The sequence below is a fragment of the Pyrgilauda ruficollis genome, unplaced genomic scaffold (genome assembly GCF_017590135.1).
Source record: "Pyrgilauda ruficollis isolate IOZ18807 unplaced genomic scaffold, ASM1759013v1 scaffold33, whole genome shotgun sequence".
In the NCBI taxonomy this organism is placed as follows: domain Eukaryota; kingdom Metazoa; phylum Chordata; class Aves; order Passeriformes; family Passeridae; genus Pyrgilauda; species Pyrgilauda ruficollis.
The window spans coordinates 5,382,469-5,410,294 of record NW_024524711.1 but is presented as its reverse complement, the minus strand read 5'-3'; the positions used below and the strand labels follow the sequence as shown (position 1 = coordinate 5,410,294).

At 36.5% G+C, this 27,826-nt stretch overlaps 1 protein-coding gene across 1 annotated transcript in view; it reads left to right on the top strand.

Moving 5' to 3' along the window:
* MAGI2 (membrane associated guanylate kinase, WW and PDZ domain containing 2) overlaps positions 1–27,826 on the top strand; it is a 705,159-nt gene that overhangs the window by 607,025 nt on the left and 70,308 nt on the right. Inside the window, exons 11-13 of the mRNA XM_041474679.1 lie at positions 6,789–6,820; positions 11,057–11,246; positions 26,787–26,878. Coding sequence (XP_041330613.1) covers positions 6,789–6,820; positions 11,057–11,246; positions 26,787–26,878 — 314 coding nt within the window. The remainder of the gene's footprint in view (positions 1–6,788; positions 6,821–11,056; positions 11,247–26,786; positions 26,879–27,826) is intronic.

Sequence of the window (27,826 nt, the reverse complement as noted above, 5' to 3'; positions counted from 1 at the left end):
TTATCCTTTGGAGGAAGTCTTGGCCTGGTGCTCCTGGTCCTGTCAGCAGTGGCATGAGCTGCAGGCTGCTCTTGGCTCTCCTCTGAGCTTCCCAAATTCAGACAACTCCCCTGTGCACCTCACTGGAGCACTCCACAGCCATTCATGTCAGCACCAGAGCCACTCGCCTCAGCAACTTCCATAGGATGAGATCAGGTACATTTTCCTAAAGTACTCTTCTACCTCTACATCATTTCTGATAAACTTCTGTCTCACACTTTATGCTACGTGTCAAGAAGTCTGAAACTCTGAAAGAAGAGCTGAAATAAAGACTTGGACTCACGATGCCCCCAAATCATCTGGAATAGAGATAAGCCAGACAGGGTGGTACCCTAATGGGGTAAAGATCTAGCTGACCTTCCTTTGAGCAGTCCCTGCTTTTTGCCCATACTTTCATAGATTGTCTATAGGCAGGAATGTATTTAATCTTTGGGATCACTTTTCGTAGGTGTAGTAGGCCAAAGAGTGAAAAACAGTGATGGTTTAAACTGGAGCACTACTTCTGTTGCAGTTTTACTTGGGTTGAGAACTGGAGCAATCAAATAGTGGAGCATAAAGCAAAATGCCAACACAAGCAACTACTGAGAATCAGTTTGTACCATTGTGAGTTTTTTTCAGGAAAAACTAGGTTAATAACATCTGAGCACATGTATATAGCCATAATGAAGACAGAGGCGTTTCTTAGTTTATTCATGTGAACCTGCAGTTGATACAGCTGATGACTGTAACCAGCCTTCATGTTACTGCAACACAGTGCTCTATCAGCTATTAGCCGTGCTGCTTGTGTGTCACCTACTGCAAGGGAAAAGGCACTGCTCTAAACAGTGGAATGTTGTGACCTGGTCAAAGGTAGTGGGTCATTCATCTCACTCTGATGTGGGATGTGTTGATTTTTGGCCCATTGCATCAGGTGCCATCCCAGCTAAAGACCAAATGGATCCTCCACAGCATGGCACCATCTCTCTGAAGGACAGCAGACAGCAGGAGTAGATAACTATGCTTGAAGAGCTAGAGCTCGCAGCCTTCTTACACCTACTCTTTATTTCAAGGTAAATCAACTTTTTGTTGTTGCTAGAGTAAGAGCTCAATATTTAGAACTGTTTGAAAAAAGATGGACCTTTGAAAAAATATTATGTAATAATGATTGATTTTATTAGAAATGGAACTACTAATTGCCATTCCCTATACATCATCTGATACTTTAAACATGACATGATCAACTAAAACTTTTATCACCTGCTTGTTTTCATACATATTATTTCCATTTATTTTCATTCATTGTTGCCTTTTAGATTTTGTTTACTACAGTATATAAATTAATTAAATGTACTACTTCTCATTGATCATACTTATTTTCCTTAAAAGGAGAAAATATTTGAAGAGTAATTGAATTAATGGTATATATTGGTTCTATATACACACAAAAAATTACCTCTGCGAAAAGTATTTTCAGAATTGTAGGTGTAGGATATTTTAAATCTTAATGAGTCAACTCAATGGTAGCATTAGCTCCGTGCACCCAATCTGACCACACCTAACATAGCTCAGCAAAAGGCAAACATACAGAGGGAGAAACCAGGTGCAATGTGAATGGTAAGAAACAGTTCCCTGAACCTGCTAAAAGCAAACACCTGAGTCTGAACTCCCAGTGTTCTCACCTGTCACATCCATTTGAAGTTAATGAGTGTTTGATACCTTTGTAAATCAGGCTCATATAGACAACTGATAGACATCTCAGGGATTCCAGTAAGAGAAAGAAAAAAGCAGAAAATAAATCTAGTGGTACAGTGAATTTATCTAGTAACTTTTCTAGAAAGAAAAACTTTTGCTTGAAGTGTTGTCACATGGATGTTGATAAGATGCCCATGGAGTCAGTTAATGCTCTGGGAGTGCTCATCAGCCATCTGTTCAGTGACTTCCAAGCATCCTGGAAGGAGAAAGGTCTGTTCAGTGCTTAAGACAGCTTTGCTCAGGAAGCCATATGCAACAAGGATATTAAAGCACAAAAAAACTCCCAAGAAGCCCAGTGAAAGCTAGTGGGCTTTCACCTATTAAAAGTGAAAGTGTGACAAGTGATGTGGAGGGATGTTGACTTACCCTGAACGTTGCTTTAGATTAAAAGTCTTTGTGTTGGATGCTGTTGAGTTCCTCCCTGCAGCACACGCCGTCACTGCAGAAATCAAACTGTTCCCAGGCTTCAGTTTAATTATCCATACACATCTGCCACGGAGGTGAACATTGTTAAAAGTCCTGTGACATAGCAATAGCTGTGTGAGTTACTTATGATTCTACAAGGTGTGAAGAACTTCTCTGAGAAACAATGCAAAATAGTGAGAATAATGAAGATGAAAATGGAGCAAAAACATGGGAACAGGCGAATAACTAAGGGCTGGTTTTGTACTACTGACATTACGGATTTTGCAAAAAACCTGAAAAGGAAACTAATCAGAGCTCTGTCTTGCAAATGCTCTAAGTCCTGCCTGATAAGCTGCTTTTAGAAAAATAAACTTTTCAACAGTAAATCCTTGCTGAAGTGTAAGGCACATGATATCTGTAAGAATATTTTACAACAAAAGCATACTTAAATTTGGCTATAAGAGGAAATAGATACAATGAGTGTGATGTGATTTGTCTTTTGTTACAGGATATCTTCATCAAAAAGGAGAAGTACAGTAAACTGAAGCTGGAATTTACCTTGATCTGAAAAAAAAAAAAAAAAAGAAAAAAGTTTTTTCTTCCTGCTACATTTGAACCCAAAATCTGTTTTCAGTTCACAGTGTTTTTTAGTTAAGTTACAACATAGAAACCATCACAGCTCTGATTTCCAGGGAAGCTCATTTTGGAAGGTGGTAAATACAACTTAAAAAGCAATCTCAAAAATAATTTTTGTAACACTGCTTTATGAGAAAATGTAAATCTGATTTTTAGAAGACATGTGGTTGTTATTGTACCTCAGCTTATTTTTTTGAAATTAAGCAATTAAAATGTTCATATGTGTTGGCCACCAGCTGCTGTACCTTATTACAGTTTAAATAGCCAACCTGGAATAGGAAATCATTATATTCTCAAAACTACTTTTGCAAAAGCATATGAGGTTACGTATTTTTATTGTTGCATGCTTCTACATGTTACTACAGTATTTTCCTGCTAGCACCTGTCTGAATGGTGGTGGCTTTTTTAACAAAAGCCAGCAACCCAACTGTCTTTTCCGAAAATGATGCAGACATGCACTGGCTGTACAAGGAGTGTACAAGGAGTGTTAATAAAAAAGATACAGGATTCTTCAAGAAATGGGCTGCAGCTTGTGTGGTGAGGTTACCATGAGGAGGGGTGGCTGTCAGGCACATGGGTGAGCCAAAAGCCATTCATGGTAAGAAAAGGCTCATGAAGTATTTTTAGGTGGATCTAAGTGGACTTTTGTTATTTTAAATTTTAAAAGTGTGTGGATATGGAGGTGAGGGGTGTTCATATGTAAATGTATATAATATTTTCAGCTACTCAAGCTTTTATGAAGACATCACAAGTTGGACAGCAGGGGACTGGGAGTCTGGGGAGGGAGAAGCAGAAACCTGGAAGAGGAATGAGGTTGTAAGAGCTTATCCAGTATATATTTCTCATTGGATGTGAGTGGATCAGAAGGCTGGGCAGTATTAGTATTGTATTAGTATTCAAAAGAAATTGAAAGCTGCATTTTTTGGAGAACAAATTTCAGCCCTGTTGATAAATCAGTATCTGTATATGAACTGATGCCAGTCTGCTGGCAGCTGTCATTCAGGTGGGATCCTGTTCTCCCTGATGGGGAATGCTCACATGGCATGTGATGAGCACCAGAAAGTCAAAGGAAAATGTGGTGTGAAGTGAGGTCAAACTAAATGAAAGTCCACTTCTCATTGCCTGCTGTAGATGTGGCTGCAGACAGCCAACACCACTGAGTGGACACTGAATATGCATTATTAAGGTCTATTCTGGTGAGATTTAAGCCTCAGTTTTCTACATGTAGAGGATTTGCTCCTGTACTCATGCAGAGTACTATTTAAAAGTGAAAATTAGAAGGAGGGGTGCAGTATGCCTAAGAAAGTGCATTTGGCTTTTACGTCTCTTCATCTGAAGATTCTTTTACTCTTGCAGTGTGCTACATATACAATATTCTCTTGAACTCTTGAATTTGCAGCAATTGTTGCATGTGTTTAAATACTGGTGATAATGCTGGATGTTTGACGCACAACAATTATCCATAATCAGTCTCATATTGAATAACTGATACTGCCATATATTCTATAAAAGTCAGTTTTGTTTAGGTTGGGAAAAGGATGTTTAGTTCAGCTGTGAGTGTAGAGCTTATGTGAGACAATATTAAAATTGTCAAGAAACATGTAAAAGATGTAATGTGAAGTTCCTTTATGGAACTAGGCCTTCACCCCTTTAGCCTAGCACCTAATCTTTGACAGAGGTGAGAGATTATCTCGTTTTACATGAGGTCAAGGTCTAACAGATGAAATTAAATCAGAAGAATGGATTTTACTATTAGGCCAAGGTTTGTTACCTTTAGAGATTGTTGCTTCTATAGCATCCTTTTGTACACATATGGATCTCCAATTTTTTTTTTTTTTTTAGTTTTCCTTTGGATCTTTTACTTCTCTGGCATCCTATATCTGTTAGTTTTCTTAACATAATTTCATGCTGTGCGAATAAATATTGCCTTTTTTTTTTTTTTGAGTGTAGATGTTGTCATTTGTATGTTGCAGTCTGTGCCCATAACCTCCAAGCTAAATATAAGTTTATATTCTCTTTGTTTAAATGAATAATAGGATTTTTTTTTAAATTGAAGGGCTTTAGAAAAAATCTTGACTTGATGTATATGTCATTTTTTTATTTGATTTTTAAACACTTACTATATTTTTAATTGATAGTAAAATTTTTATCATATCTCCAGCATAACTTATTTTTAGGTGGAGACAGTAAATAAATAGGGAAAAAAGACCTTTCAGTTTAATCAGGAGTAATTTTTCATTACAGTAAATTATGGGAGGTGCACCAGTATCAATGGGTAAGGAGTGTTACCTCTACCAATATTTTCTGAACAAGAAATCAGGGTAACAAGTGGATGTGAGAAGGTTTCTAGTCTTATCTTTAGCTCAGAGCAGAGCTTCTTATTTTTCACTCTCATTAACAGTACAGAAGCATAGTGGGTAATAAAAAGGTAGCCATCTGCCATCCAATAAGTTATTTAATAAGTTTCTGCCACAGAATCTTTAATACTGAAAGTGATGTACAAGCCAGATCTATCAAGGATAGCTGTTATCCCAGCTTGAGTTTACAGATGGAAAGAAATCTGTCCACTTGTTAATAAAGCAGTTTTTATCCAGGCACTGTAGAGTCAGTAAACGTAAACCTTTCCAAGATTACTTTTTTCAATAGACCTTTTTTTTAAAAAAAAAGCACATTAGCATTACTAAATAGCCAGTGTTTTACTACAAATGGCTCAAGTGCTTTTACACTGCAAGATACTTCAGTCAAAATTAATTATCAGGGCAGAAAAGATTACCCCATTATCACAGAATTCTACAAATCTTAAATCTATGTGCAAATAAAATTCCTGTTGTGATTTTTCTGTAGAAAGATACCATGCTAATGCTCTCATAATTTTAATTTTCTTTTTAGACTCACTTTAAATAAAGAAATAATGAAGTCAGTACTGCTCTTTCACCTGAATTCATTTTTTGAATGAAAGAGCAGCCCTCCTATTAGAATATCACTTTAAGCGCCACTTCTGTTTCCAACAAAACAAATGAACTCTTTGTTATTAGCTTTTAATCTTACCTAGGAAGGTCCACGGACTTTTTTTTTTACCTGCTATTAAACTGAGAATGAGTTTTTTGATGAAAACTATGTTGAAAGCTGGTATTTTAAAAAACATGAGCCAATACCCTTTGTAAGGCTTTTTTTAATGTAATACTTTATAAAGATTTTTAACATTGTACTGCATAAGATAGGTTTCAATGAGTGTTTTCAATGAGTGTTTCAAACCATTTCCTTTTATGAAAAAGACATACCTGGAGTTTTAAACATTTGTAAGCTACAAGAGTTCAAATTTAAGAAAGTCACTGAAGCAAATTATCAGTCAGTTAATGACTAAGGAAAAGGAGATTCCTACTTGTGTAAAAGAGGTAGTCGTGCATGACTTCTTGCTAACTAAGACCAAAACCAGGACAGTATCAAAATAAGCAATCCTCTCAAGACTTGGCCACCTTATCTAGACTAATGAAACCATTATTTTTCTTCAGGCTTTTCTTCTAAAAAAATCTCTTGTATTATTAGGTTTTGTTGATGGGATGTTCTGAATGCTTCTTCCTAAAGGTGCGACTGCATTTGACACATCAATACCAGGTCATTTGGTGTCTTATCCAATGTCCACCAAGACATTTGGAAGTCCTTTTGATTAGTTCTTTTAATTTCAACCTAATCCCATGCTGTTTGTAAAGTATGGCAATGATCTCAATAGCTCCACTTGCTTATATATATGTATATGTATGTGTATATATATATATATATATGTATATCTATTTCTATCTATTTTTTCTTAGAAATTATCCCTCGTGTTTTGTGTTTTCACCCCTTGTGTGTAGAGAATTTTCATATCTATCAATATTATCTGCAGACCTGAATGAGAATGGGAGCATAGACACCACTTAGCCTCCATTCTTTATGCACCAGAAAAAGCTGCTAACTTTATCTTTTGTTTATTTCAGGTTTCTTTTCTCCATGGAAAACTCCAAAGCCTGTAAGTTCCCTTTCAAAATTGTACACATTGAGTTCATAAGGTGGCTATCATGCAAAGCAAATTTCTGCAGACTTTCATCTACCCATCCAGTTCCCAGCTCATGGGACACCTCTCAGCAGTGCCCCAGCTCCAAGTGACACAGCACCAGGGGTGGCCTCCCTGATAAGCTCTGAAGGTCTGTTGACTTGGAGTCTGCCAGAAGTGGTCTGGGAAAAGGAAAACCCTCATGTTAAGATGGGTGGCAAGAACCAGAAATGTGGTGGCTTAAAAATAAGAGGTGGAGAAAAATGGAGGAGAAGGCAGCAGAAATTAGTCCAGTCTAGGCTTCTAGCTGGCAAATTCTTTGAAATTAACAACATGCACTTTTTCTGGTTTACAAGCGGCTTGAGTTTAACACCATCAAAGAGATTGTTACTCTTTCTTGCATTAGGAGAGCTAGAGCTGCAATAGTCACACTTCAAATAAAAGCTTGGGCTAGATAACTGACTGAGGTGCCTTTTAATCAACTTTTCTGTGTTTCTATGATTTTGACAGTAAAACCCAAGGAGTAAAGGCTTCCTACTGTAAGACTGTAAGCAATGACTGTGTTTATTCTGCTGACACCACATAATATAATTTTTTGAATTTGTGACAGCACTCACAGTATAAAAAGAATTTGTAAGCTACTATTTTTGGTTGTCTGGTTTGTCTTATTGTTGTAGAGGGTTTTGGTTTTTTGTTTTGGGTTTGCTTTTTTCTTTTTTAATTTGGCTTTTTAATTGAGATTTTACAGACCTTAGAGCAATTTTTAATTCTCCACAAGGATGTGTAGAGACAATAGATCCTGAAGACTCCTAAGAGCAATGGGAATGAAAATAGCAATACCTTTTAAAGGACTTAGAGCCTTCTTAATGGGGAGCAGGCAGGGGAAGTACCTTAAATCTGAACACCTTTACATACTCTCATGTGAGAACATGGCATGTTTAAATTTTGCCAAAATAGTTTTTGTACGCTATCAAGTACAAATAGCAATTAATCAGCTGATGCAACTTCGTCAGATTGCTTCAGCTTGTGGTGGTTTTGCTGTAAAAGGATAGAGTCTGTATACAATAAATTGGAATAAATATTGCATTAGTTGCTTTATTCATCTATGTAGCAGGACATTTTTGAAAATAAATCCAATTATTAAAGGCTGGCTTGCTCTCACCAGTTTCAGACTCCTGAATGGCTGGGATGTTCAATTTTAATCTCAGATAAAAAGTGAGGAAATATACATCTTGATGCTCTCTTGTTAAAGATCCACATTTGAAGACCTCCTCCTGCCCATACTTAGCCTTTTTATGTACATATCAAATATATAAATATCAGTGTATTTATTGTTGATGATTTTCTGCAACATTTCATTGTATAGACACTATGGTAGTTCATGCTCAAGTAGCACTTGCCAATAATCAGGATCTAGAAAAACAGCCTGAGTTGATGCAGTTTTTCATGCAATGATGTGAGGAAAACCAGGGCTCACAGAATAATATAACACCACTGTGTGCTGTACCTGCAGGCAGACTGACTGCTCACAGCTACTCTATTTTGTGGTAATCTCAGCAAGAGATTTCACTAATGATTAACCGAGTTAAGGCGGTGTGAATTCCTCTGTCTGGCACCACTTTTAACTAGAGAAACAGTCAGACATCAATTTCTCGTGTCCAAGGCCTGAAGACAAGATTGAAACCAAGCGCCTGCTGCACTGTGTGCAGACAGTCTGAAGCAGTAAGGCCAGCACAGGAGGTTCAGAAAGCCTCCCCAACACCTCAGCACAGCCTGTGTCTGTGTCACAGCAAAGGAAAACAAAGTAAGCTGGGATAACAGATATTTCCAGTGATTCCTGCATATATTGCACATATCTTATATGTGTATATCATGTATAATATCAGTGCAAACTGACCATGAGCAGTGTCACCACACCATTGCCCCAGTTTGGAGTTGATGCCCTGCACTCACTACTGTCCTCACTCAAGAATGCCTTCTTTTCTGGAGTAGTATTATGATAACTCCCATTACTGAATGCTAGGTGACTGATTCATTAGTTGATATGGGTTTGAGAGATATAATTCCCCTTCTGTTTATCTGCTTATTTAGCTGGTTGAACTTCCAACTTGAAGATTTAGAGCTAACCAGCAAGCAAGAGTTAGACATATGGGACCCAGTAGGGTTTTGCCAATTGATCTCCAGTTTCCTGTCCTTTCTCCAGGGTAAAGTTTGCTCATCAAAGATAATTATATTTTCCTTTCTTTTTTTAAATCTTTCTTTTAAGTATTTTAATTTTGTCCAGTTTCGCATTTTGAAAGAGGTAAGTGATCTATTTCCCCAGCACTTTCCAAGAAATTAGTAATCTTTCACTTCTAAGACAGACATTGCCCTGTATGTCTTTCGTCTGCATAATGATAAGATAGTTTGGTTTCACTGGCTTGTGTTCTTTTAGATTCCTAAGGGAAGGTAAAGCCTATACATATTTTTCTGGTAATTTCCTTTATCATAAGGAGCTTGAATCGAGTTTAGTTCATCTTTCCTCTTTAGACATAGGGGTCATAATCAGGTGTGTTTCTAGAGACCTTTGAATTTACAATTTTATAATGTAATTATATACTGTGTATGTGTTTATAGCTACTCGAGGTAATTTCTTTAGGGCTCAGAAGTAGTACTGTGCTATTCATGTGACTTACACAGGCTAATTTACCCAAAGGGCAATTATTTACAGAGGAAAAATTTATCTTGGTGTAAGGGCTACCTGAAGGTACACAAGGTAAATTCCTAAGCTATTTCAACGGCAACGCAGGTATTTCTATGTGCCACTGTATTGCACAGAACGTACATACTCATAGTTTTGAATGAACCAGCCTTACTTATTGCTGAAATTCTGACAGAAACACATCTTGAGTTATAATAATACTTTGTAAAATAATTAGGTCCTAAACAACTGAAAATGGCCAAGATCTATAATCCATTTGTTCTTAAGTGTGAGCCTAAGAAGGTCAGATCACCTGGGATATGCAGCAGGATAGTTATTCAGCATATTTACCAGGAGGACACTAAAATATCTATAGTCCACACATACTTGTTATGAAAAAAGCCTGATGCAGTTAATCATCAGAACAGACTAAAGCCTACCTGCTGACCCAAACACCTTCTGGAACCAAGGAACTAAAAACAAATGATAGTCACAGAATTTATAGAGCAAGCCTACTGTAAACCTGCAATCATCTTTCATAAAGCTTTGCTAATACAACAATAGAAGTCAGTGGAATTTGATTACAGATCAGTTTGTTTCCAAGAGGCATTTTTTGTGTAATTACCATTGTTGGGTTATGTGTGAGAACACACTGCTCTGGAGCCTTTACCACCCTTGTCCTCAGGAGGGGTTATAGGAATAGCTAAGTACTCATTTCCTGGGATAAACATTTGTGTTTTGTTTAATTTAGCCTCTTCAAAGAAATTTGCTAATGCAATTTGATTAGTAGCCAACTTCTTCAAGAAATAAAAAAGCAGATCCTCAAGCCTTCTTTTGCACAGCCTATCATATCTTCAAGCTTGATGTACATGTAAGACTGTTAAAGACAGTCTTGAAAAAAGTGTGAACTGAGGTGTCTTTCATGCATAGACAATAAGCTGTTGTAGGCTTTCCTGTAAATGGCCTGGAAGAGTTGAAAGCCTTATCCTGTGCTTGGTTATATAATGCCACTTTAGTGGGTTTTTGAACACTAGATGCCTGAGTACATGCTGTAATTATTTTCTCTTCAGTTTTGATTTGTTTAGATTTTCTTTTGGTTTTGACTTTGGTTTTTAAAATTTTCAGTTGGAATTGTAAATTCTGGTCCCATTTACAATTATCTCCCTCTCCCTGGGCAGCTAGTTATTTTTATGTATTCTCAGAAGATACAGCATTAAGGTCATTCACTGGCTACACAGTCTGTCCCTTCTTTGCTAAGCATTACCTTCATGTATGTTATGTATTTTGATAAATCTCACAATTGTGTCTTTACAAACTCGCAGATTCCACCTTTAGCAAATCATTTCCAATAGCTCAGCACATTCTGTGAGAGGCATTCCACATGCTTCAGACCTTTCATTTCAAAGGGCAGCAAACAGATTTACTAATTTTACAAAACACATCTTCAACAGAAATCACTGGCTTTGGTCTCATTGTGAAAGCGGCAGTTTTTGCAAAACTTCGTTTTTATTCTCTGTATGTTTTTATTCCAGATGATGGAACGATGGGAGAATCAAGGCAGCCCTCAAACAAGTGTGTCTGCTCCAGCTATGCCACAGAATATTCCCTATCCACCCACTCTTCACAGGAGTTCATTTCCTGATTCAACAGAGGCCTTTGATCCACGAAAACCTGACCCATATGAGCTGTATGAGAAATCAAGAGCTATTTATGAAAGTAGGCGTAAGTGAAATCTCTCTTGACCCTGCTGGCCATTTAGTATTTTAAATTTTGCCTTTTAATGCGTCACTGTAGACATGATTTTCTGTAATTATCTTTTGTAATTTGAAAATCTACATTTTTTTCCAGTAAATAGAGGCCATTGTAAATGTTTCAAAAATTGTACACTTACATATTTTTCTAGATCTCGCTTAGATTCTCATATTTGACTTTCATAGGTGATTTTTCCTCATATTTTTGATCTCCCCATTTTGACTGTTAAGTCCTTGGTGAAGCACAGTATATGTCCCACCACATTTTACTGTGGTTTTTTTTCTTCATAGTCAACCTATAGGAAGATGCGAATTTATCAATGAAAAAAAAGAGTTTCACCTACTTTCACTTCAAAGTGACATTTTTTTAAGAAATTTCAAATGTATTTTTTTATAAAAATGTCTTTGGCAAGTTTTCACATTGTCCTTGGTAGTTAGAAAGTAACCCATAGACTAAAGTACTATTTGAAGACCTATACAAAATAGTACTGAGCCATTGAGATGCTCATTTTGTTTTAATTTTTCATGATTTTGGAAATATAGCCCATATTTTTGACAGCAAGAATAAAAGGGCTTAGACTTATTTACTCTTTTTGTAAAGAACATTTTAGCTAAAAATATTGTTCTAAATTGTCTGCAGCCTTTGCACTTATCAAGATAAATTCTTAAAAATAGTTTACATTTTTACCAAATGCTTCCTCACCACTCCCATTACTTGCATATGCCACTTTTCAATAAATTTAGTAAAATACTTAAGCCTATAGACAAAAATATGCTATAAATTACAATAAAATTTTGGAGCTGATTCAGACCAGCCCATTAATATTAGTTGGGCCCAGAGGCCTGGAATGTTCACATTTCTTCAGCATGCAGAGGGATAGTCTGAAGGAAATACATTATTGTCCCCAACACTGGGTTCATACCATTCTTATTTGCCTTGCCTGTGCATTAGTTACAGCATCAGGATGATCTTTAAGGTCCCTTCCTCTTTGGCTTTGACATTCTCAGTCCCCACAAGAATGGATATGCTGGAGGAACACCAGTGTTCATTTCACATCAACTCCAAGTAAACCCTGATCTATTTTTGAAGCTGCATGTCATATTCCTCAGTTCTTTGCCACTGTGGCCAGTGCCACCATCTTCTGCCACACTGATCCTATTTGTGGAACACTTTTCAATATAGATTGTCACCCTAAACCTCACTTTCCATAATTTTTTTTTTTTGAGGGAGACAGTTGTTAGTTTTATTTAACTCTTTGTACTTAAATAAACTGCTGGCTTTTTGAGGAATACCAGGTATTTACTCACCCTAAATATGGATTTGAGATCTTACTTAGACCCTTGTAAAAAAAGTATTTAATCTTCAATTATAAACTATTAGGCATAGAAACGAAACTTTCCAGTATATTTACAAGCACCATGTAGTCCATGTTGGCTGGTATTCCCAAGACAATGTACAAAAAAGAGACTGTAATTTTTGAAATTTTAAAACTCATTGAAGTATGGCTGAGGATACCATGTGGAGTAGGCCAAATAGGTTTGAAAGAAGTGGGACTAGTTTTGAGCAAAGACTGGAAATAGTTTTCAGATATCTCCCCTCTTTCACTTTCTCTTGTGCATTAAGGGCTAGACTAATATATAAGTAAAAACATTTACTTGAACTGCAATGTTATTCCCCAAAGTGATAGAATTAGGCATATGATAAATCAAAAGGAAAAGAATCCATTCCATAGTTAGAAATTATTTTATGTAGTTCAGCTCCTCTACTGAAAAATACTTGGTTTTGTACAGAGCTGTAACAAACAGAAAACCCTTTACAAATAATCATTTCCCATATCAGTAGCTTTTAGAAGTGATGAAGTTTAACAAAAATCTTTCCACTCAACAGTCAGAACCATCTTCTGTAGTTGAAGTCATCAGGCCAAGAGTGCAGACTTCCTACATTAAAACAAATATCTCTGTGAGAAAATTAAGAAAATATTATAAATGCCATATGGATATATGACATATTTACTTATATGGCATTTTCTTTCATCCTGATCCCCAGTCTATGCTTGATCCATGTGTGCACTTCATAAAAGTGTGGGAATATAGATCTGATGTCAACTACAAAGATTCACTTACCCCCAGAAGATTATATGCTACATTACAAGATATATTACACCATTCAATATTCATGGGTGCTTTCTTCAAGTTTTCTGAGCACTTCTTTGACCAACATGAACTCTTATCTCTTACTTATGTGATCTACTGTGTTAAGGAGTAGATGCTTTACAATAGGAAGAGCATCTAACATGTGGGTTGGAGTTATGCTAAAGCCTGTGTTTTAATGGTATAGTTGCATTTGAGTTCTGTCCAAAAGGAAACTGGAAACTGTATGGAGATGTTTCCAGCCAGCTGCCTAGAAAACCAAATAATTAAAAATAGTGAAGCTTCTAGGCCCAAAACAAGAAAGTGAGAGATGAAAAGCAAGACTGCAGTAACCTTATCCTAGATTTCAGAGTCCCATCTTCCAGCTAATCTTGGAAACTTAAATTCCTTATCTGTTTCCTCCACTATCCCCTCAACATTTTCTCTAAGGTTTGATTCCACCAGTTTCCAACCAGATCTTGTCTGCATTCATTCATATCCCTTATTTATAAACAGCTACCTCCAAAGATCTCTATTCTCCCTGACATTTTTGTTTCATGAATGCCATGAGCACACATTTTAGCAAATTTAATTTGTCAAGCCTTAGCATCACATAGTTATCCTGTTTCCTGAAGATGGAAACAACTGGAAGGAAATCCATTACTGAGTCAAGTAATTGTCATCTAATTTGAGTATATAGAAGGGAGAGTTTCAAGACAACACTGTTTCCTACCATATGGCAGTGTCAGGTTGGTTATCTTTGGGAAGAACATACCCTAAAAGTACACAGGAAAAGTTCAGCTACTTGGTTTATATATAGAAGGGAGAGTTTCAAGACAACACTGTTTCTTACCATATGGCAGTGTCAGGTTTGTTATCTTTGGGAAGAACATACCCTATAAAAGTGCACAGGAAAAGTTCAGCTACTTGTTTTTTTAAGTACTTCTTATCTCAAAGCAAGTTTGTCTCATCTCCTGGCAAGACCTACTTTTCATCTTCATCTTCTAAAAATAGGGCAGAGAAGCGAACAATCATGACCTGGAAAATTCAAAAAGAAAGAGATTGTGCAAAATTTTTGTTTCTCTCATTGCGAGACTCTGTTACTAAACAGTTCATTTTTGTACTTCTATAGCTCTGAATTTCTATAGAGCCTTTATCACAGGGTTTCCCCATAGTCAGCACTCACCAGGGCCTCATAAAAGCTTCCTGCTTTCCAATCAGAGAGGGAGTGAAGCAAGTTATGAAAAACAGGGTAGTTCTGTGAGGAGCACAAGCAACATGACTCAAACAGAGCAAGAACTAGACCAATGTGTTACCTCTAGCTCATCCCTGCCTAATGATAGCAAGAAGAGGGTTGTAAACAGGAAGTCTCAATGAAAAAGTATGATTTTCACTCTACAGGAATGTTTTTCCACCTAAGGAACATGAAGACCCTGCAAGACCCTGTGTGATGGGAAGATTTCAGTTTGTAATGGTTACATATTCATTACAAAGCACTACCACTACTACTGCATGGGAAATAGTTTCACAGAGGCAATGAAATGATGCATTAGTACAAAAACAGAGTGCAACTCTATTTTGGAAGTCAGAGTACCTTTGAAAATTGTTTGCCATGAGTTAGCTGTTACCTGTCAGCTCTTCCCTCTTAGCTGTCACCAGCCTCTGCTGTCACCTCTCACTTATGCTCAAAGCTCCAAGTAGATGAAAAAGGAGCATGATGGGTTTCCAAACACTGAGGAGGACTACCACATCATCTAAAGCAACTGCTTAAATGCAAAAGATGGGAAATTGGTTTATGCTTTCTTTCTTTACTTTGTGTCTCTAGTTTTTGGGGTTTTTTGGTTTGGGTTTTGGGTGTTTTTTTCTCTTCCCCCATCTCTTCTTATTTCAGTGGCATGGTGAAGAATACCTACCTAACTTTCTGCTATGACATAATTTTCTCAACTGGATACTTTTCATTTTTTCTGTCCTACTATTAATTCAAAGCAAAACCTTTATCACCTTTCTCCTTACAAAAACTGTTATATTGTAAGTGACAGTGTGACTCTCCCCTTAACCAGTTTAGGTACAGGAGGTAGAAAATGGAACATGAGATCAGGAATTTCCTATTAATGAAAAAATTATGACTTCATATGCACCATATTATTACAGCTGTAAATGGAGCCCTGGAGGTATCATTAAGAGACGTTATTCACCTGAATTTTAAATTTTTGCTTTTATAAATTCTCCTTATCCTGTCTTATATTTTATATTGAACTCTGTTTATTGTAGTTTCACAGTTTATAAAAAACTTCATTCACACACCCCTGTAGGCAGACATTAGTCAACCAGGAGTCACAAAGCTGTTGGGAATCATAATTCCATAATATTTCTCTAGTTACAATAGAAATTTGAGGTTATATTCCTCTAGGGAAAGAGGTAAAATAAAACATTTTTTACATTGATTGGGTTACATTTGTCCTTCAGTTAGTGTGGTAGCCAAGGCTGGTGATGTGACACAGAAATGCCAGTAGGAAGAATGAGATAAGCCAGTGATAAGCTCTCATTAAAAATGAAATCTGAACAATTACAGTTCCACCTTTCGCTGGAAGGACAAAGGTTACTTTCTTCAAAATCTCCCACATTATTTTCTCCTCTGACCACAGTATTTTGAATTTCTTAAGTCCCTTTCAAATCTATCAGCTATTTTTTTGTCGCCAGAGATTTTAAAAAATTGGAAAATAACCAAAAAGCAAAGTTCACCAACACCTGTGAAATATGTAAATAACAAATGTATTTGCATAATTAGCCTCCACATAATAACGTGTATTCTTTGGCAGACCCTTTCTGTAAGGATCACAGACAAGTACTTCAATTCATATTCATGGGCAACATTTCCTCTGGAGCATCACTCCAGGTTTTCAGCACAGATATGCATTAAAGTAGGAAAGAGTTGTCAGACAGCATTAGACTGATCCATAATGTGTAACTACAAAAACACCATTCTTGCAGAAAAATACTGAGGCAATCAGGGTTTCCTAAATTTGATACTCATGGAATATAAAAAAAAAAAAACATTAGGTCTAGCACCGAATGCATGACCACCTGAGGGGTTTTATAGCATAGTCTACAGCTAAGCAGAATTTTCCTGCCAGTGCTTGTTGGCTGAAGAGCTACAGTTAAAATTAAAGATTGAAAATATTAAAAATCGAAGGAAATTTTCCACATAATTGATACTACCACTTTTGTCAGATAATGTTTTCTTGACAAAAGAAAATTTGCCTCTAACATTTTTCCCCTTTTTGCTCACTTTTAGTCTAAAAAGAAATCACATTTTGGTTGTGGTGCTTTAACATATATGTATACACATCTGTGCACAGGTGCATATATATGCAGAACTATGATAGCACTAAATATATAGTATTCTGAAGTATTGTATAAAGGGGGTTTTGTATGGGTGAAGAGTTTGGGACTGTAAGCTAGAAAATCAGGTTCTAGTTTCAAACCTTCCTTGCACTCAGTTTACCATGTCCTTCAATATTTCTATTCACCAGTTAATGCCCTTTGTGTCAGTAAGTCATGCCTCCCTTCACTTAGTAAATAAAAGTACTGAGAAATTGCTAAGCAAGGTCTATGATCATCAAACTACTCCTTCACATAGAGTATGAACAGCAGAGGTATAGGAAGGGAATTTCTCAAAGGAATTTCCAAACAGTCCACGTTGGTATTCCTTGCATCTATTGCTACCATAAGCAACAGCATGGAGATGGTCTAAGAACTTATATTATTAAATTAATATAGCTCTTTTTAATAAGAGATGATATACAATAAAAGGAGAGGAAATTTAGCAGACTAATGTCAAATGGTTTTGTATTGTTCATCACTGCAGAAAGAATTACCCACCATGACAAAATGGATTTGTTGCTTATAAGAACTGACAGTGAAACCAAAAGCACTTTCAAATGGAATTATGAGTGTATAATCATCACAGAACCATGGATGTAAAATGATTTTGATTGCTGGATTGCAAAGTAGGTCCCTAATGACCTCTGCTAATATGAAGTGTCAGTTTTACAGTTGATGGCAGTGTTAAAGATGCAGTATTTCTTTCTCTTTTGCAATTTACACTTTACTAAAAGGTATACAAATAGATTTTGATCTGCAAACTGGCAGCATGTACTTAAGAGTCAAAGTAAAAATTGAAGAGAACTGACTTGTAGGCATAGGGAGGTTGGCCACAGGTGCATGAAACAAGTGGGGGCTGCATTGCATAGGAGCTGTGACAAACTCCTTCTTGCACAGCTTTGGAAGGGACGTTGCAGCACAATCACACTCATTCTTCTCACTTGTGAAATTCCTAATTACCTGAAGCATGGCTAGTACTGAGATGCTGAAATACAGATGTTCCCTTGTGCTAGTTTTGTTCCATGTGTTTGGCTTTCAACAAAGACTAATCCAGAAAACAGCAGAATATGGAAAACAATTATCAAATATTGTCTCTACCTTTCATCAGCATGATTCTTCCTCCAGAGAATACCAGTGGCTCCACTGGTGTAAATAAAAATACCCTTGTGTCATGCTGTGGGTGAATTGAGCTCCTGTGGCTGTATCTTGGCAGTAAAGAATCCTGCTATTTTCACCATTGATTTCATATAAATCACGATTATGTCCCAGGTCTTGTTTGTTGCTTGCCTGTTTTCACAAATATTTTACAGTTTTCAGTTTAAAATGAACAAGTGAAAATGAAATAAATCTATTAGTGTAATTTATTTTAAACTAAGCAAGAAGGCAGGTATGCAAGATTTTTACCGTTCTGTCTTTTGATAACAAAATTAATCTTGGCTTTGCATTCATCTGATATGCAAAGAATCATAGAATGATTGCCATAGAATGGTTTTGGTTGGAAGGGATTTACTTTCAACCCCCAAATTTTGATGTATGGCAAGACTTCTTGAAATGTACAGCTGCACCCCCATTCTCCAGAGCACAGGGAGTCATCATCATGGTGAAGATTTATTTTAATATAGTTATATACAAACTACAGTTCAGAAGATTTCTTAGTTTTACTTTCCTAATTCTTGTTTCTAGGACAGGTTAGCTGAACTAAAAAAATTAAATCAGTGAATTTAGCAAGTATTTTATTGTACTTTCAAGCTCTACTTTGTAAGTACTTCATTCCTATTTCACATGAAAGACTACAACTACCCATGGCAATGCAGCTGTAGGTTTTTAACCAAAAAGGCATCACAGGGAGAATACAGAAATTTTATATCATCATTTTAAAACTTTCAGCACTTTGAATACCTCTTCATGGTGGCAGCATTGGGTAGACTTATCTCTTCATCCGGACCTCTCCAAAATTTCACTCTTCTACCTCATTTCCTATGAGGTGGAGGCAGGACATCTAACATATTTTAAAAATCTATTAAAAATTTAGAAAAATGTCAGAATTAGTTTGATAATAAATAAATGGAAAATTTCAAATTGCCTTGTGTAAAGTTAGTTTCCTGTAAACCTAATTGACAGATTCTATAGAACAAAATTCACTAGAGACTATCAATATTCTGGTGAAATTGCCAGCTCAATTTATCCTTAGCAGATAGAAGGCATCAGGATGTGCACAAATGACATGCATTCTGCTCAGCTGAGGACCAGGCCCAGCAGTCCATTCTCCTCTGTTGAAAGTTGCTTTTCTGTAGTGTCCCTGAGAACAGAATTAGGTGAGTTTTGGAAAAAAAATACATATTTGACAGATGGAGACAGTGCTAACTCAGTCCCTTCCTCTATGTTAAAGCTTCTTTGAAGTTTTCTACTATTTGCTAATAGTTTTCTTGTCACATGAGCAGAGCTATTTAGAGGATATATTTTGTTTTCCAAAGTGGTAGTGACACTATCACAATTATGTGTACTTCACAGAGACCCATACTGCTGACAGCAGATTCTTCCCAATATGAACATTGCTTTGCTATGGTTACCAAAATATCTGCACCTGGGTTTATCTTTCTGGTGATCAGACATTTAAAAACTTTAGGGCTTGGTTCAGCATCTTTAGCATAGCACAGTTCCAATTTTCATGTGTGTGAATTTCCAATCTACAGTGAAAACACATGCTAGGTGCTGAATGGTTGATTATGAGATGATAGTTAGCATTGTGAGAATCTACATAAAATTCTGCAAGGCAAAGGAACAAAAGCCATATCAGATTTCATGAGATTAGCTTTGAAGGAAACCATTGACAGGCACTTTTGGTTGACCACAAATAACAGTTCCCAAAAAAGGACGCTGCTAACTTACTTAAAATATATGGCTGCCTGTCTTAACAGAGCAAGTTGTTCCCTAATTGGTCACAGTTTGAGAATGATGGTGATTCTTTCACTTTCTGTTTGAGGCCAGATCTGGGTGATATTAGAGTGACTGCAAGCAGAAATGGAAACAGAATGAACCAATCTTAGAGCAGCTCCAAAGAGGAATTCTAGCTGAGTGACCAAGAGAAAAAGCTTGTGTACCTTCAAACCTAAAAGCTTATTGAGACTATAAAGACGAAATTGCTTTCTCTGCATTAAAATCATTTTGTCTCTTTTAAGAGTTCTATTAAAATCTTGAAAGGCTCTGAGTAAAAAAAATCATTTCTCCAAGTTTGCAGTGGAGCAGCATCAGTTTCAGTTTTGGTTTTCAGGAGCTGTGCTGGTGCTATATTTTACATTTAGATAATACGTCTCACTGGAAGGATCCCAAATCACTGTACAAAATCTGAAGTGCATGAAGGAATTGTCTCCTTTAACCATCGAAGTAAAGACATGAAGCCACCTATAAAGTCAAACAGCATAGCCCACATGACACAACTCAACACAGACAGAAAACACAAATGCAGCAGGAGCACCAAATCCAAACTGATGTCCCTGTTCAGTGGACATGGATTTGGACATGTCAAGGCTGTTTTCTAAATATCCTTACTAAAAATTTTTGAGACATCTCTGTTCTTGGAAGCCATCTTTTGGGAAATATCTTTGCCCTGCAACAACCAATTCAGTATTATCTCGAGTGAACTCTGGATCACTCAGCTGCTGCCATTGCAGCCCATGCTGCCTTCAGGAGGCAGTTTACCACAAGGCAGGTGGCTTTAGTCTAAACTCTTTCAAAGTGGTACACAGCTTCCCACAGAAGAAATGCTGTATTACATCTCTCAGAACACCCTCCTGTCTTAGGAAGATGCTACATACTCATAGGTTGCATCACTGTCCTACAAATGCTGTTGTGAAAGACCTTACATCCTTTAGAGCATGAAATATCCATGGTATGATATTCTGGCTTAGAGTCACATAAATGGGATACCTGATTTGCCCTTTTGTTGTGTGTAGGCCAATAGAAATCACCTCTGGTCTGGAATATTTTGCAATTCACTCTGGGCGTTGCCAAAATAATAAAACAGAAATACTTGTTCAGAACATTTCAAAATTAGCAAAGGAAGTATGACTGAATTCAGCTATGGACTCATCCAGCTTTCCTATAATGCAGGCAAAATAGTTTTATATGAAAACAAGACAGTTAATTGCTGCACTTCATAAAAAGTATGTTAAAGGGATTTCCCTGCATTTCACTTCATCTACAATCAGCTGTTCCTATTCGCAACATACATCCCTATGGAAAAATCTTGCTCATCCTGATGATAAAAGACATTTTGCAATGGAGTTGTATAACAGCAGGGGTCAAGCCATCTGAGGTCAAGTCATCCAAATACACCCATTAAACTTCCCCTTTTATTGCTGTACTTGAATAAGCAAAAATATTGTCACTATTTTTCACAGTTTTAACCAAACTAAAAATTTTATCTTCATCAGAACCTACATTGTGTTAAAGAAACATTACCACCTCACCATCTTTTTCACTTTGCACAGAAATGGCCAGGGAGCTCTTAATCTAGCAGGAATATGTGCATGTACCACATGAAAAGTAAAGAAGGAGGGGAGGAGAAAATAAAATTTCAAGAAAAAATAGAAAATGCATTTTAGTAATTCAAAACACAGCAGAGAAATTGATGCTGCATCTTTAAATAACTTGAGAAATGTATTTCACCTTTAATTCCCCATTTTCCTATTCAGAACAAGTGCTGCCCAGGACTGGTTTTCGAGCGGATTCCTCTGGCAAGTATTCTTCAGCCTTTGTTTTCTGTAAACTAGTTGTCCTTCATTTTATGTTTTAGCTATTCTTCTTTTTTTAATCATTTCTCAAGATGATGGACAGTCTTGACTGCCCAGTCACCATTTTATTGTGTATGATCTTTGTGGGGTTGTAGAATGCTTATGCCAAATCTTTTTGTAATAGATTTGCATTTTGAGCAAGGAAAGGTATTTCTTTTTCCTCAGCCAGCTTTTGTTTATGTTTGACTGTGTTTTATGTATACTTTCACATTAGTGTTCACTCCTTAGCATAAAAGTGTATCTCTATAGCTCATGCCCAAATCTATGCCCAACCATTTTTTTTATATCTGAATTTAATTCTGTCTTAATTCTATCACCAATTCCTTGTTTTCATACTTATATCTTGTGCTTTTAAAAATATAAAAGAAAAAGCTTTCAAAATCAAGAAATTTTGGGGGTGTTTGAGTCAACACAAACCTTGTAAAATGGCAGTGGAGTTTTTTAAAAAACAACAATATTTGATTTCCCAGTGTTATCATGCTAAGTGAACAGTTAAAACAGGCATCCCATTAAAAAAAAAAAAAGGCTGTTTTGACAATCCTATCAAAGTTTTTCTAGTCCTACACAAGCTGGACAGAGATCCTAAATTAAATATGACATTGGACTGGTTTTGCATAACACAGTAGGGTTTATACATTGAATTACTCTGTTAGCACACCAGTTCTTTTTTCTTTTCTTTGATGATTTTCATACTGAATTTTTTATTTGCCAGCTCTCCTCTCTATAAATATCAAGAGGGAATATGTATGCTTTTTTAAAACTACTTACAATGCAGAGCAGCAGATCCATGACTGCTTTCAAGCTTTTCATGTCTTACAAGAGCATCTGAAACTCAAATGAAGTTATTGTAGTTTTGTGTCAATCCCAGTTCACAATTTAGAATTATTTGTATGGAACAAAAATCTTCACCATCTTCAGCAAAGGAGTCCAAATTAGTTTTTCTTTTCAGTAGGCAGTTGAATACACCCAGAAAGACTGTAAAATTACTACAGCAAAGCACTTAATCTTTCCTTTAATTGCAATATATAAGAGATTTAATAAAAATTTTATATCAACATTTACAGGATCATCCCGAACACCAGGTTCATCACTGTAAAATCACATAGCACTTGTTCAACTTGTCACACACAGAAAATTAATTAAACATTTTCAGGTGTATATTTTCTCAACATTTAAGAAACAACTGCATGTATGCATCTCAGTGTGTTGTCCACCCAGAGGTTCAGATGAGTACAGTTCAAAAAGGTAGCTGGGAGTTGATAATCACATCTTCACCTGTGGGATCTCACTATTGTTCAGTAACAATCTATTCTGGTGCCATTACATTTAAAGCAAATCCCCCATCGTTCAGGAACAAGAAAGAATTTCCCAAAGCTCTTTACTGTCCTCACTGTGCAGTGATGATCAGATCACAGCTTGTCCAATACCATTCTCAAATTCATGGGGGAACCAGCTGGTTTTATAGCCTAGCAAAGTGAATTGGTGTGATTTTTTTTTTTCTTCCAGGCCAAATGAACTGTTAAGAAAGTTTTCCTTCACACAAAAAGAAGAAATGAAGCGGTATAAAAAAAAAAGTTAAAGATATTTTTCTAATATAAATGTGTAGAGAGGCAAGGAAGGAAAAGGAGCATTGTCATTCTGGCAGAGGGTACACATATTACATGAGCAAAAATATTGACTTTAAGGTGAAACTCTCAGTAAAACTGGTAGGAGACAGATCATTAGGGTACATTAAGCTGACTGGAAGGATAAGCAAACTGGAAAAGACAGTGTTAATTCAGTATTGGCTTGTCTGCAAGCCTATTCATTACTTCTTACTTGGCAAGAACCACAAGGTGCTAATCTAGGTTAGCAAGAGAAAACAAAAAGACACATTTTCCATAATGAAGTTATATTAACCAACAGTTTGTAGTATATTGCAAGGCACAGGAGTGTCATTTTCTGTAAGTACAGGTAATTTTCTCTGTATGATCAACTGAAAATCTGTTCCAGTAAGAAAACACAAAATTTAGTCTATCTAAAAATCCTTTGTGAGGAACAAAAAAGTACCAGAATCCTAGAGAAACAAGCACTAGAGGAATGTCAGATGAAATGTAATCATTTAAATGGGTAAGAATACTTAATCAATGTATATTCAGGAATATTGAAACTGCTGCCACATAATCATAGGGACTTTTAGTAAATCTATCAAACATGAGCTCCTGTGAAAAAGTACAAAGTAGTGAACAATTTACTTGTCTTTCAAAAACAGAAGAAATGGATCTCAGCAGCAGCAAGGCTTTAGAACGTGTTTTTGATCAAAGACTAACTGCCAATATGGAGATAAACTGAGAGCTATGAAAAAGGAGTTTGGCAGAAGTTGGTTGGTCAGACTAACCTGGTAACTGATTTTTTTAGACCAAACAAGTGATATGTGCTTAATTAATCTATACTTTCCATTTTACAAAATGCCAGTTATAATTGTAACACCTCCATGTTAGCCTGGAAAAGACAGTGCTTAGCATGAAATGTAGAGATGAATGGCTAGAAAACAGCTAAGCAATTCTACTAGAAGAATCTGGACTGAAAGATTAATGTTATTGGAGAGCCTTTCAATAAGTCTTCTGTCTTATTTCATGCATCACTTAAGCACATAAACCAAGGGTAGAAGTCGGGTCCATTTTCAGAGCTCTTCAGGAATCTATGGTGTAGCTGTCTCCTGAGCAGTGGAAAGGTGATCAGTGCAGTCATGTCATACCCAACATGAAAGCTGAAACAGCTCACAGGTTTGTGCACCAGTCACTGGAGATACTGTGATATTATTATATTGCTGCAAAGTCGCTGACCTAGTGACAAAGGCCACGAACAAGCTCAGTTACCAGTGTCTTCTTTGCCTATGTCTTTACTGGTAAGATTTGTGTGCTGTTTGCTTGCAGACGTTTGCAGTAACAGGAAGCTAGACTTGATGACCCAGGGATCCTTTCCAGTGTTTTGCTTCCTTAGTGGGATTGAAAAGAACGTATTTTTTTAAAGCAGTTTTCGTAACCTGCTGGCGGACAATGGACTCCACAGAATTCCAAGTCTTAGGGAAGGAGCACTGTAGCCCAGTCAGTAGATCCAAAGGCTTCCAAACTGTGTTAGAGCTCATAGAAAAGTATGCCCCTACACAGTATTTTTTAGCTTAAACTTTTCCATGGTCAAGCTGGTTTATCTATTCCACTCTAAATGGGGTAGAAAACCAGCATCTTTTAAAAAAATAAATAATGCCCCTTATTTTAGAGTGTGTTGCCAGCACTAGTTTGGCTCAGCTTTGTCAATGTATCTGAGGGACGTTTTCATCTCAGTTTGCCAGAGCAAGTATTCTTCAGTACCTGACATTCTTATATTTTCTTATTGTATTCCCAACTGTGCATATTCACTTGTACACAATAAAGGCAGTACTTTGGTTGTGACAGACTGCTGGAGACAGTGCCTTTGAGTGTTAAACCTGGGTTACAAATGGTGATCACACTGTGTCTATCTACAAAACCATCTCCCTAGTGCTCAGCCCCATCCTTGTAGGCACAGCAAACCAGGTAAACTACTGCTTTCGGAATCTGAAATTCCTTTGCCTCTCACAACTTTTAAATGATTTGCATTAAACTAACATACTGTACACATCTGGAATTCATTTGCTCTGTAGTGTTGAGACACATCAAATAAATGCAAAAAGTCAGTATAACAAGCTGCTTGGTTCTGTTTGGGTTTGTCTTCTCAATATATGAGAAAGAAGTTGGTAGGGAAAGGTAATTCTTTTATTTTACCAATTGAAATATTTGTGATTCAGTCTCACTTTCACCAATATAGATTGTTGAAATAATGCACTATGCTGCTGTTTACAGAGGATTTTTTATTGCACAATAGTAGTATAGAGCCAATGCATGTCTTTCTGTATCTGTCTTTGCAATAATACCTGACTGAAACAAATCAGGCTTTAATCCCACACTACACGAGGCACATGCCAAATTCCAGTTTATGGGGTGTCCACTGATGGCTCTGAGGGGAGATCTATAAGTGAGAGCTGCTGAAGTACCATATTTCAGCCATCTGTAATTCTCCCATGCTGAGGGAACAAGGCACGAGTGGAGACACTTACGAGCAGTTTGCTGAAATAAAATTTGCCATCCCTTTTTTCTGTTGGGGTCAGCAACCAGTTGACACTGACCAAAAGCTTTTGTGTCACAATGTATAGACCAGAGTGCAATCCATAGGAAAGACCATTCCTGTCAATCACTGCTTTAGGTGATGAGCCTAAACCATCTCTGAGCATGCAGCCAGCAATAGTCACAACAGAAAACAGGCAACTTCTTAGTCCTCTAAATACTTACAGTTTCACTTTATAATATTTGAAATTATTATTATTATTATTAAAAATAATATTATTATTATCCCAAAACACTGTGTTCTTTCAAGTGAAGCTAAAGACACTTTTATAAGAAACCGACTTTTAAAAGACTCTATATTCCTCAACTGATATATTAAAGGACATAATATATGTCTAAAGACAGGTTAGGCAGGCATATGGAAATGCACCCTTATTGATTCACAAAGCTGTTGAGACTTTAATTCAGTAGCATTAAGGAGTTCAAGTTAATGATGTGAGCTTTTAATTTAAACTCTGAGACTGAGAGGTTTATAATTATAATTTTCATCAAAACTCTTTATTGAGGGAACTACCTGGAAGTGGAATACTTAAAAGCTTCTTTACATAAAAAGACATATATATATATATCTGTGTTTGGAACTTAAATGGCCTGTAATGATTTTCATGTTGTGTGAGTTGAACTGGTGTATCTCTGTCTCCCATTTCAATTTATTCTTTGTAGGATTTAATGAACTGCAAGGAAAAGACAAATTAAAGACCAGAGGTGGATGAGCAGCAGTCCATTATACAGTCAGTTTTAGGAAAAAGACACATTTTTAACCTCTATTTTGGACAGTCTTTTCCATACTGAACTTCTTTGAATGTATTCTAGTTTGGTTTAGTGTATTCTACTGAACATAACCACCCTCCAAGAGACACCTACATTTTCAATTCTCCTCCATGTCTGTGGCCCATTTGTTTCCACCAGCTCCAACCAGGATGCCATTAGTTATGTGCAATAAACACAAGGTGGGAGGGCTTGGTGCAAATTCTCAAGATAAGACCAAAATGCTTTGCTCAATGGGATTTCTCTTTAAACCAGGTCCTGATTACAAAGAGCTGGATGTTCACCTTCGGAGAATGGAGTCTGGGTTTGGCTTCAGGATCCTGGGAGGAGATGAGCCTGGGCAGCCTGTGAGTTATTTCTTCCTGATTTTCCTTTTCCTTCCCCATTCTATAATCTGTGTAAAGGTCAGAAAAATATAACATAACTGAACAAAAATGAACACCTTGTTAAGGCTACCAGTAAAATTACTTTTATTCATCCATAGAAAAAGACAGAACTCTTAGGCTGTTCACATCTAAAAGGTGTCACAGAGAATTAGGTTTTAAAGAAAGCATTTAGGTGGAAACAGAGCATCACTCATCCCATTACGATGGGGTGTGACCTGGCATCTCTTAATCTGGACTTTCCAAAATCAAGTTTAAGCAGAAGATTCCAAAAATCCAGTTATGTAAGACTACCCATAACCATGCTCAGAGTAGACAACTTTTATACAAAATGTATACTTGTGGTTAAAAGACACAGTCAACAATGCAGTTTATTTCCAGAAAAAGAAGACCTTACCGGGGAGTCATAGTCAATGTTCCAGGTTAAATGACAACATCGTGTGAGGCAACAGGCATAAAAATGATAGCTTTATACCATTAGGAGGGAGGCACCCCTGTAACCACATAACAGGTAACAAAATGAACATAGATGGTTTGCTAATAAAATATATAAAATAAATCTTATGCACAATATTTAAAAGAAACAGTGTAGAAGCCCAGAAAATAAAATTCAAAAGTACATGACGTACCACAAATGTGTAAATATTTTTTATAAATTACTGATCTATCTAAATACTATAATTTTGAGAGCAGGCAGAATTAGTACTCTTTCAGAAAAAACTCAGTGGTGTAACTACAGTCTGACAGCTAGGACTAATCTCAAGTCAATAATGATAGTTCTTTACTATCACAATTTTAAGCACTCTGAGTCTTGTGTTACCACATTTCTGAGATAATGTATAATTAATTATTAGATTTGGATATTCCCTAGTCAATAATTTTTGTATTCCACGTTCAAATTAATACAGAATA